General features: G+C 43.8%; 1 protein-coding gene across 8 annotated transcripts in view; it reads left to right on the top strand.

Moving 5' to 3' along the window:
* The window catches only part of SLC23A2 (solute carrier family 23 member 2), a 128,397-nt gene that overhangs the window by 41,726 nt on the left and 74,418 nt on the right, over positions 1 to 12,253 (top strand). For all 8 annotated transcript variants that reach the window (XM_046679713.1, XM_046679709.1, XM_046679708.1 and 5 more), the window contains one exon: positions 11,895 to 11,993. In XM_046679713.1, coding sequence (XP_046535669.1) covers positions 11,895 to 11,993 — 99 coding nt within the window. The remainder of the gene's footprint in view (positions 1 to 11,894; positions 11,994 to 12,253) is intronic.

Genomic DNA, 12,253 nt, shown 5'->3' on the forward strand with positions numbered 1-12,253 from the left:
AATAATTTCCTAATGATGCTCATATTAGGAAATTGGGAAAGTACAGTAAATTATTTAAAAGATAAAGAATATTTTTGAATTTCATGGTTGTGGAATTGGTCAGAAAACACAGTGAGGTCTCCTCTCTCCCACCTTCTGTAGTTACTTGACTACAAATAACTTTCCTTTCCTGTGAATTTACACTTAGGCCAGATGGGACCAACATGCCAGAGAAACAGAAGGCTTTCCCTGTTTGCTCTTAGCGTTTTAGGGATTTTATCAGCATCAGTAAAGCCATTATCCCTGTCTTTCAAATTTTAGGTAAAGGAAGGAAAGTTTAAACGTTAAGTAGTTAAAAGAAGGAGGTGAGTGATTGTGAGAAAGTCTGTAAAGAAAAGAAAGGAGATAATGACCCGTAAGTCAGCAAAAGAGGCCTGGTGCAGGCCTAGGGATGGATATGAAGAGGAGGAAGAGGTTTCAGAGGAGCCAGGGCAGAGGGGGGGTGGCCAAGAGCTTTAAAAAGAAGGGCTGAGCTCCTCCTGGGAGAGCCCACGACCCCGGGGTGGTGGGGTGGTGGCCAGATGGGGGCGCTGGCGGACAAGAGGCAAGCAGCTCAGAGCTGTGCCCGCCTGTGCAAGCTGTGCCCGCCTGTGCAAGTGTGCGGCCAGGGAGACAAATGCCCCTTTCTTTCCTTGTCTGTTTCCTGTTCTGTCCCCCTTCTTCTTCTCCTCTTTTCTTTCCTCCTTCTTTCCCTTCCTTCTTTTCTTGTAAGAGAAGTGACCTTGACAAACATGGGGAGGCAGGCACTTCTGATTGCTCTAGGCCTCCGACTCTGATGGCAGAATCGAATATGCACATTTTCAGCAGTGAAAAGAAGGCATGAGGGGCCGACCCAATGGCCTGGTGGTTAAATTCAGTGTGCTCAGCTTTGGTAGCCCACGTGTGGACCTACAGCACTCAGTGGTGGCCATGCTGTGGTGGTGACCCACATACAAAATAGAGGAATATTGGCACAGATGTTGGCTCAGGGCGAATCTTCCTCAGCAAAACAAAAACAAAAACAAACAAAAGCCATGAGGTTTTTTAGTGCAAGTAGGCCTGTTTTAAAAACTAAACAAGGAAGCCTGGAACACATCCTTGTCTTTAGGACTTTAATACCAGTTGCTGTGGAGTTTCTTCTTGTACATTCCTAAATCGAGGGCTTGGGATTGTTGGATCTTAAAACTGAAAGTCTCAGTTGGATGGTAATAATAGTTGTTTTGGAAAGTGTTCTCTTTCTGTAAGAATAATTAGATCTTGGGATCCACAGTGTGTGATTCTGAGAAGAGTGTGAGGATAAAGAGAGTGCTTCCTGGAGCCTGCCCAGAGAACTGGTTAATTCCCCTTTCTGTAAGATCAGAGTTTGATTCTACTGCATAACGGCCATGATTTGGGGGAGAAGATGCTCTTGAGAGGTCAAAATTGAATAGCCAAGATGAGCAGCCTTTTCTGTTTAAAATGGATACATTGGAAAAAAATTTTCTTACAAAGGGAACATGCCAGTGTATACTTTGAAATAAAAACGTTGAGAAGATGGTGTTCAAATGAAGATTTTTATGGTTGTTAAGGGATTCTTTTCCTTACTCCTTTCTAGAGTTTTCAATGTTCTTAAAAATTAATTTTTCTGCTCTGGTTTTGAGGTCTCAGTTTCTTGTATGGCAGCTTACTTTTAATTTGAATAGAGTCTTTCTAGTTTAAAATGAAATGAGAGGTGTTAGTAACACAAAATGCCCATCTGATAGTTGGGACACGAACAATTTGGTGTGAACAATCGTAAAATGCCAGAGTTGCTGCGGTCCCATCCTGAGCAGGTTTACCAAGTTGAGCAGAGTTTTGGCCGATTATCTCTTACTTTGTGTGAGGCCAGATTCATAGAACCTCGGTCCTGGAAAGGGCCTTATAGACACTGTGTGCACTCTGCCCTTATGAAGTACTTGCTTTGTGCTCTAAGCTGCACCGAGTTTAACAGGAATGCAACAGTAGTAGTTGCCCAAGCTTCCTGCCCTCCCTGTCCTGTATGGCCCACCATCACACCATCCTCTGCCACTGCATTCTTTGGGTCCTCTTTGTTTCTTGCCTGAATCTTCTTGACAGCCTCCATATGGTCTCCCCACCCCCCAGCCTTCTTCCTTTCCAGCCCCTCCTTGTCGTTCCCACCTGTGTTTTTTTTTTTTTTTTTAACAGGCAACATCTTTTTTTTTTTTTAAAGATTTTATTTTTTTTAAATTTTTGTTTTTTTTCCTTTTTCTCCCCAAAGCCCCCCGGTACATAGTTGTATATTCTTCGTTGTGGGTCCTTCTAATTGTGGCATGTGGGACGCGGCCTCACTGTGGTTTGATGAGCAGTGCCATGTCCGCACCCAGGATTCGAACCAATGAAACACTGGGCCACCTGCAGCGGAGCCCGTGAACTTAACCACTCAGCTCACGGGACCAGCCCTCCACCTGTGTCTTTTGCATTTCCCAGGCTACTTAAGATTTCTTTTTCTTCTAGGTGTTTACACCTGCTGAACCCCCACCTCTAAGTTCTCCATTCCCTCCTAACCTGTCTTCATCTAAGCTAGGTAGGCAGGCTCCTGAGCTTGCATGGTTTTGGGTAAGGTATTTCAGATTGATTTCTTTGCCATAACCTAAGCCCGTCATTCTGCTGGAGAAAAAAAGCTAATTCCCTGTGAGGATCTGATAAAGTACTTGAGGAGGAAGATCGTCTATGGGAGGTTGCATGGCAGTAATTGTCGTTTCTCCACTTCCTTTTAAGTTTTACGTATTTTAAAGCATCCATATTTCTCCCCAGGCTCCATGGTACAAATATGTTGTCAGAGTGAAATGGAAGTAGTAAGAAAACTGATGTTTTTTTTTACTATATCTTTCTTGTAGTTTGCATATATTTCTGTTCAATCATTGCTTTATTATTTGTACAACTTTCTTCATTTACAAAAGAAATATAGTCACTGTTGAAAATTTAGAAGATACAGAGCAGTGTAACGAAGAAAAACCCAAATCATTTAGAATCACATCAGCCAGAAAAACAACATGCTAATATTTTGATGTATTTCTTTCCAGAGATTTGAAACAAATATTTGGGTGTTCTTTTATAAAATTCTGGCGCACACACACACAAAATCTGCTTTAACTTCATATTATATCCTGGGATATCAGTGCCACTGAAAACATGACCTGTTTGTTTTTTGTGTGTAATTATGTCATTGTGACATAATAGCAAATCATAGATCTAACTGTTCTGCTTTTGTTGGGACCTTGGGTTGTTTCTGATTCTTTGCCGTAATAAATGGTAGCCTAGTGTATGTAACCTTATTGCAGTAGTTTATGCTCTCAGCAGCTGTGTGAGAGAGACACCGCCCCCCCACCCTGTGCTAGATACCAGATTTAAAAAGCAACAAATCGATAAGTGAAAGACTGGTATCTGATTGCTTTAGTTATGCATTTTAATGAGGAGGAACTCTTTTTTCCCCCCCAAGTTCCTTGCCATTTATTATCTTTCCTCTGTGAGTGTCTTTCTTTCCTACCCCACCTCCTTTGTCTCTGTTGAGCTGTACTGATGATCAGGAATAACACAGAACTACAGTCATGTGCCGTTTAACGACAGGAATTCATTCTGAGAAATGTGTTGTTGGGCAATTTTGTTGTTGTGCGAACATCATACCGTGTACTTACACAAAACCTAGATGGTATAGCCTACTGCACACCCAGGTCATATGGCACTAATGTTATGGGACCGCTGTCATATATGTGGTCTGTCATTGACTGAAACGCCGAGTTATGCTGCACATGACTGTATTGAACTTAGAATTGGAGAGAAAATCCCTGGATCACACAGCAGTTTGAGGGAGAACCTGTAGCACTGCCAGCCAGAGCCGTGCCTGTCATGACTGTAGCCCCAGGGCACAGGGATAGCTCCTCTGCTTCTGTTTCTGGAGAGCAGCTTCATGTGTGGAAAGATGGGGCTTTTGTTTACCCCTTGATACCTGTGAGAGCCTGTGCAAGCCTGTGCACTTACTCATCCTTGAAGCCGCTGCCTCCTTGTCAGTATCAGGGATGTTTGAGAAGTAAATGAGATCGTGCAGAGCAACATCAGATCATATGCACAGGAGGCAATTAATAAATGTTTCCTCCTCCCCTCCTCCATCTCCGCTATGCCCCTTAAACCAACGTACAGTGATGCAGACGGGCAGGCATGGGATCTGAAAGGGGCCTAATGCCATCTCTGTTGTACAATGCAGCTAGCTTTGGGATACAGCCCTGTCTGACCCCTCGGACGGCTTCTTCGAGGGCCTACAGAAGTCTGTGGGCCACGGTGGCTGGGGGACCATCTGCAGAGTTATTACCTATGCATTTTTTAAAGCCTCAGCCAGAATCCTGGAGGGAAGAGCTTGGGGTCCAGAGTAAGGGTCTGCATTGCAACTGTGACTCAGACCCCAAGGGAATTACTAAGCTCTCTGGGCATCGGGTTCCTCATCTGTAAAATGGGAATGAAAATAGCATCTGTGTCAGGGGGTTGTTATAGGGATCAATGAGAAAATATATGTAAACTTATTAACATGGTACCTGGCTCATATGAAACGTGCAATAAATAAGAGAATAAGGAGAAACTAGTGGTTAGTGTAGCTAAAATGTAAAAATGCTTTGACAAAGCTTTTTCACTAAAACATTGGAAGTCACACTGAGATGGAGGAGAATCTTATTTTGCCCCATCCCATCTCCTTGAAGGATCATCCTTGTGGCCATATTCATAGAAACCAGGAAAGGAAGGGGTCCAGATGGAAGGGGTCCTACTCTCACACTGGCAAAGGTGGTGAAGGTCAGGAAAGGTTCCATATAATCAATACATGGTTTTAAAGCAAAAAGTATACGTTGCTTGTCACTACGTGTGTCAACCAAACAGGCTGGTGCTTCTGCAGACGGTTCTGTAACCTGCTTCATCGTGTTTAACAAGACGTCCTCCACCTCTTCCCCAGAAAGTTTGGATGCATTTGCCTCATCCTCCTTAGCAGCAGCCTGGTATTTCACTTAGGGCATGTACCATAATTTTGTTAATTGGTCCGTAAAGGGAATTCTAGTTTTAAATGTTTCTTTTTTAAACATTAAGTGTCATATATTTGTATGCTTCACAATGTAAGAATACAAAGGGTATCGAGTTAATATGCTGTTGCTCAGTCTTGCATACATCAATTCTCCCTACACACTACCTTTCAGAAGTAGTTTGTGAATATATAAGCAAGTGCATTCTCTGTATTTACACACACAGGTGTGTGTATCTAAATATCTGTGTCTATAGCTCTGCTCTTGCCCTTTTTTTTGCTTACTCATATGTCGTGGATGATGTTCTTTACATTCGTATGTCAGAACATAGCGCCCTCATTGATTTTATAACTGCAGAGCATTCTATGGTATGGATGGACCATAATTTATATAACTGTTTCCTGTTGATAGACATCTAGGTTGTTTCTAATATTTTGCTGTTACAACTTGCACTGCAGTGAATAACCTTGAGCATAAGCCATTTCACTCAGATGTAAGAGAAGGATAAATTTCCAAGAGTGGGACTGTCGGGGCAGAGGGTGTGTGCCTTGGTGATTTGAGGGGTACCACTAAGTGAGCTCTCCTGAGGCCACTTCATCCCCATCAGCAGTGTGTGAGCACCTGTTGTGTGCTTGCCAATGGGACGTGGGTCAGACTGCACTATGGCTGATTTAATAGATGGGAAAAGGTTTCTGTTAAGAGTTTTAATTTGCATCTCATGAGTGAAGTTGAGCATCTTCTCAAATGTTCAGGAGCCATTTATATTTTCTTATTTTCCTGTTGGAATGTTGACCTTTTTCTTGTTGGTTTATAGCCCTTACAGATTCTTCACATATCAGAGAATGTAGCTTGCTATCTATAAGGTGTTACTACCTGGGAAGAATGGAAGATGCCGGCCCCCTTTCAGCTGGAGTGCTGTAACCCACTGGGTGCCCTTGGGATGTGTTCTGGAATGAGTTGGAGGATGGGAGTCCACAGGGACATCCCTAGTTGAGCTCTTGCAAACATCACCTTGAAGGGAAGATGTTTGGTGAAGTGCCCAGCCTGGTGTCCGGCATGAATCTGTGCCCAGTGTTAGCTGTCACCGTCACCGTGGTCATGGGATGTGCATGAGAGCAGGAGCACAAACAGCATTTTTAGTGTGGGCCAGTGATGGGCACATCATCCCACCAGCGCTTTGGGGTAGGGGCTGGTGTTGGAGAGGGATAAGGCACCTTCTGGCTCCTCTTGAAGGACGAGTTGTGCTGGGGAACAGGTGGGACACACCTGGAAGTGCGGAGGGTGCTCTGGCAGGTGCGGTCCCAGGAACCCTCTAGAGAAGGCTGAAGAAGTTAAGAGGCTGCCCCAGGAAGACCTGGGCTGGGCAGGAGGCCATGCTTCGGCTGCAGTATTAGTTGCTCTGGATGGTTTTGCTTGCATGTGGCCACCAAGTGTCACAGGGGGCTGCTGTGTTTGAAGAGGGGATGAAAACGAGATTAGGGACTTTGCTGCCTTGGCCAACTTCAGGGTCACTCGTGCTATGTGAGATCTACCAGCTACATCTTTTGGGGTGTCATAACCTAAGATTGACACGCTCTGGAGTTTTAGCATATGCTGTATTATACTCGTTTTATTTTTCATGGCAGTTAATTTTGAAATTTCAAATAATATTGAAGTAGGTGGGAGATTTTTATGTTCTTTAAAAAGGGACTTGGATTAAAGACTGGGAGGCACTAATCTTGATATCTTTATTCTTTATTCAAAACATTTTAATTGTAGAGTAGAGAAACGGATATCAGAAGAAATAATCGTGTGTATGTGTCTAGGGAGGGTAAGAATAGTATGTGTTACTTATTAAAAGAATAGAAAGCAGTTAATTTGGGGAGTTTTATTACTATTCTGAAAATGATTGTTTTAGTATAAAATGGTTCACTTAGCTACCAGACACGTGACAGTGGTGGGTGAATTATACTGGATCTCGAATAGATGAGAATTGAGTTCAGAGCCCTCTGGTCAGAGGCACAGTGTTTCCCAGGTACCTGTACCCTTCACCCTACGTGTGTCTGCAGCCACCGACTCCCTGTGACTTCTGTTTGACTAACAGCTGTCACAGCTGTGACACAACACAGTTGTGACTAACACAACACGGTTGTCCTTCAGCCGTCAGCTTCAACTGGCGTTGCTGTGATAGTGACGCTCAGCATGACGCTGCTTGGCTCTTGCTCCTGTCACTCCTGCTTCCTACACATTCGACCATCTTGGGATTACTGTTTAGAAATGAATTCTTTAGCATTATTGTCTTAGCTTCGTAGAAATAAAACGCTCGAGCAAGAAAGACATTGTATTTATTGAGCAACAGAGGACCCCCCGCCCGCCCCCCCACCCCATAAAGGCAGTGCAGCCCTGCATGTTGGAGACAGGCAGAATCAACTGGACAAATGGAGAGACCTGCTTTCACAGCTGAGTGATCGTTCAATATTAGTTTAGGGGAAAAAATTTAAAGCCACAAGTTTGGTTTCAAAGAGTTTTGAGGGGAGAAAAGACATCTTGTTCCCAAAAGGTTTTTAAATAATCTGATATTTTTTATAAAAACTTGATCAATTTCCTGAGATGAAAGATGCCAAGATTCCCCTCTGTTATCTGCATTGCTATTAATAACTCAAAAGAAAATCCATTTTTATTAAGTTTAGAAAGCTTTCTAAGACATGTTTTATTTCCCAGTTGAAATAATATTTAGAGCTTCAAAAATCTGGAGCTTTGATAGTATCAGCAACCTTTTTTTTTTATTCTTTTCTGTTAAAAAAAACCTCAGTGCCTTTCCTGAAGAACTGATTTTAATATTTGATTCTTAAAATTAAAGTTCACATTTTTGGAAGAAATGGACCATTAGAATAGCTTATTTAATAAGCCAAAGGGGACTTCTTAGTAAAGCAACCTGGTGTTTGAGTAATGTTCTGTCACTCCTGCACGTTCACATGGTAGAGACGGCAGGTCAGAGCAGCCCCGGGCCTTCCCCACCTCCTGTGGCCTCGTCTCCCTCTGATGCCGAGTCCCTCTCCCTTCAGTAAAAACCTGTTTCATGTCCCACTTGCTCCAGAGCTTCCCAGTTTCCAGCCTTACTCCCATTCCCAGCTGGGGCTCTGGCAGAGTGCGGAGCAGGGGTCTGGGGGGGAAGGGGCGCCTTTTCCCCAATTTGGGGATGAGGGTGGCATGGGAGAGGCAGCAGGTCAGCTCTGGAACATGAGGCTGACAGGATAAAAGGTGTGCTCCGAGGTCCCCGGGGATGGCTTGACCTGTGGAAATACATTAAAAATCGTAGGTCAGTAATATCTACTGTTAAATAAACTTCCCACACTGGCCTGGGAGAGTAGGCTTCCTTTATGGGATGATTTTTATGGATCATACATGTTTTGAATTGGCTTACAAACCTCTCATACCAGTTTGTCCCTCCATCCCTCCCTGTACCAGTCTCTTTGGGACTGGCACCTCCATCCACCCAGCCACCCAGGTGAGTGAACTGGACAGCGGCCTGGACTCCTTACCCGCTGGTGTCCAGGGCCGGGGTGTCGCCCATCGTACTGCAGTGGCATCTCCCCCTGTGCCCACCCCACAGAGTTGTGGTGCTGTGGCTCCTATCTGGGCAGTCCCCAGGGGCCTAAGGCCACATCCTTGCTCTCTCCTGAAGACTGCCTTCCCCAGAGCACTGTTAATATCTTGGTCTAGGCCACTGTCCCTTCTTGTGTGACAGTAGCCTCAAAAAGGGTCTGCCTGCCTCTGTTCCTGTCGTCATCCCGTTTACTTGGCCCCACCTTTCCACCGTCCTGCTCCAGGCAGAGTGGTCACCCAGAACATACATCTGCTCATGGCAGGCTTCAGGGCTCTCTGCTGCGTCCTGTGTTCAGTCAGAATTCCTTAACTTGACATCCACTCCAGGTGGAGCTCCTGGGAGGTGGCAGGGCAGCATTTTCATTGCCTGGGCACAACAGGTGCTCAAACATGGTTTGTTGAGTGAATATGTGAGCCTTTTCCTAGGCTGGGGAGCATCTGCATTTTTTAGTAGTTATTTATTTAATTACGTGTGTGTGTATGTGAGTGAATGGAGCAAGTCAGGGGAGGAATAGGAGTTGCTAACTCCTACCACAGTCTCCTCTTTGGTGCCACAGATGCAGATAAAAAGGAAATTATTGAGGTGAAATTCACACAACAAAATTAACAGTGTAAGAGTGAACAATTTAGTGACATTTAGCACATTCACAGTGTTGTGCAACCATCACCTCTGTCTAGTTCCAAAGCCTTTTCATCACCCCAGAAGGATGATGAAGCAGTTGCTCCCTGCAGCAGCTGGTAATGAGTGCAGGTGAAGGCTAGTTTTAGCTAGAATAGGCCATTAAATCAGACCTGGGTTTCTCTGATGATTTAGTAACTAGGTTGTTGTTCTAAGAGAGTTCATCCTGAGTGTGTGTACTTCTTGGCTGCTCAGTGGGTTGAGTGCTGCTGTGATAGGACTTGGAGCCTGGTTCTAATAGTAAGTTAGTTTCGTGTTCTGAACTTGAACTTGGCTGGGATCATGTATCCTGCTGGCAGCTAGTTTTACAGGCAAACGTCAGGAACGCAGTTGCCTTTTATAGGAAGCTGTAGCATGACTTAGAGTTTTCAAAGCAACTCCTTATTTGAAATGTTATAAGAAAATTTTGCCCTGTAAGAATTATGTGCTAGTTAATTGAGCTCTTTAGCCTACTTGAAAACTAGCCTCAGACTTGGGTTATAATCTGTATGACCTTGAATGAGGAATTTTTCTCTGGCCTGATTTCCTCAACTACAAAAATACGTGGATTGAAATCTCTCTGGGCTGCCTCAATCCAAGCTGTGCTGCTTGGATCTTTAGCCTTTTTAATTTCTTCCCTGTTGTAAAAAGACATTGTTCTCATTTTAGAAAATTGCCAAAGTATATGAAGGGGAAAAGAGGGTAAAAATGGCCTCACAGATTAAAGATAGCCACTGTTACTATTTTGGTGTATATATTTTTTATCATCAGTTTAAAAAAGCAATATGCAGATAACATATGAATGCATATTGATTGTGAAAGATCTGAATGCTAAGGAAGGGTTGGGAGTGAAGAAGGAAAGGCGCACATCTTTCCTGCTTGCCCCTTGGGCAACCTTCCTATTGGTCTGTGACTTTTCTGGATCCTTTACCAAGCATTCAGACAGGTAGGGAGGTTATTACAATTTTATTTTATTTGTTTAACATAATTGGCGTAGTTCAAGGCTTAATGTTTTGTGACACTTTTTTTAATAGTATTTCTTGGAGTTCTTTCCTTGTCAGTACATCAGTTTTATTCTTTTGAATGGCTGAATATTATTTTTGAAATGCATACACCATAATTTAATAATGTCTGTCTTTTTGATGAACATTTAGGTTGTTTCCAAGTATTCAGCATTTTAAATAATGTTGCAGTCACCAACCTTGAACGTACATACCACTTGCCTGGATATTTCTGGGGGATAAGTTTCTATGAGGTTAATTGCTGGCTCTGAGGAGATGCCTGTTTGAAATCCCAGCGCTAAATTACCCTCCACGACGCCCATTCCACCAAGAACATAATCTCTAATAACTTGGAGCTTTTCCCCCACACCCTGGTCAGCACCAGATTCATCTTCTAAAATTTTCTCCTAATTTATGTAAAAAATGAAATATTATTTTAATTGTCGTTTCTATAGTTTTAAGTGAGGCTGAACAGCTTTTCATGTGTTTTCTTGGATATTTTAACTTTTTTTCTGTGAACTGTATACCCCTGTCCTCGCCCGTTTCCTTTGGGTTGTTTGTGTTATGGATTTGTAGGTCTTTTCCGTGAATCACTGATCTGGACCCTTGGTCCGTTGTGTGTTACACTGTTTTCTCTTATTCTGTCACTAGTCTTTTGTGTCTTTTTAGTGTATTTTACATACCAGAATTTAAACTTTTTGTATACTTTGTCTTTTTATCTTCTGCATTTAAAAAATGTACTTGTGCTGTTATTCATATGTTTATACAATTATTTTCAGTATTGTCTTTTCATGACAGATTCCTAGAAATGGAACCGTTTGGCTAAAGACTAAGAATATTTTAAGGTTCTTGCGACAAGCAGCCAGGACCTAAGATGGCATGTTGGGCCCCCCCCAGAGCAGGCATGAAACAGGTTGTGACCTGCCAGGTGCCCAGATGTTGTCTTCGAATCATCTCAGGATGAGTTCTAGTCCTTACCTTGAGGACCCAGAAAGTCAATTTTGTTGGCATAGACAGCGCCCAGCCCTGCCCAATGCCACAAGCAAATGCAACACCAGCGGCCTCGTTGTCTTAATCACAGTGAGACGTATACGTAAGTTAGGTGAATGGCAGGGTGCGAGTTGCTCTGACCAGCACGTTTCCTCCTCCCGGGGATGCTGTGTGAGAAGTCATCACGAGGGGGTTACTTGGGAAGGGATCTTAGCCAGGGCAGCTCAGGATGCCTCTCCCCGGCTCGGAAACAGCAGCTTTGGCCCCTCAGCCCAGCCTCCGTTGCCCCTGGAGGACACTGGGGCCCCCAGTCCTTCTGGTTTCTTTGGCTGGTCCATTTCTGGTCTCCCTCAGCTGTTCATGCAGCCTCACTCTGTGGGATACATGGTGCGTTTTTCGATCATAGACACACACGTGGCCACTGTTGCAGCACACACTTGACAGGAGTTTCATTTCAGAAAACTCAAAGCTTGGCTAATTTGGTAGGTGAAAAATACAGTTTTTGTCTTTTATGAGAATTGCAAAAGACTTTTGGGGACAGTGTTTCCATATCGCAGAGTGGTGTATGGTGAAACAGCTTCTAAATGGAGTGTTTCTCTTCAGGTGGTGATAAACGGAGGTGCCACGTCCAGCGGTGAACAGGACAATGAAGACACCGAGCTCATGGCAATCTACACGACAGAAAATGGCATTGCAGAAAAGGTACCCCCTCCTCAGCCCCACCCACTCACCTGCCACCGCCTCAGATCCTGTACAGGGACACGGATGTCCTTCATCTGGGGGTTTTGTCTTCTCCCCTGCTGAGTGGGTGTATGTCTGGGTGGGTGTGTACCCCTTGTAATGGAAGTAGAAGAAGTGATGAGGAATTGAGGTTATTTTTTTTTGTTTTACGGGCAGTTAAGGGGAGACCCGTATAAATGTCCTTATCTAGATATTTTAAAACGCCTCAGCTGGGTGCCAGA

Source organism: Equus quagga, chromosome 12, assembly GCF_021613505.1.
Source record: "Equus quagga isolate Etosha38 chromosome 12, UCLA_HA_Equagga_1.0, whole genome shotgun sequence".
Classification (NCBI taxonomy): Eukaryota; Metazoa; Chordata; class Mammalia; order Perissodactyla; family Equidae; genus Equus; species Equus quagga.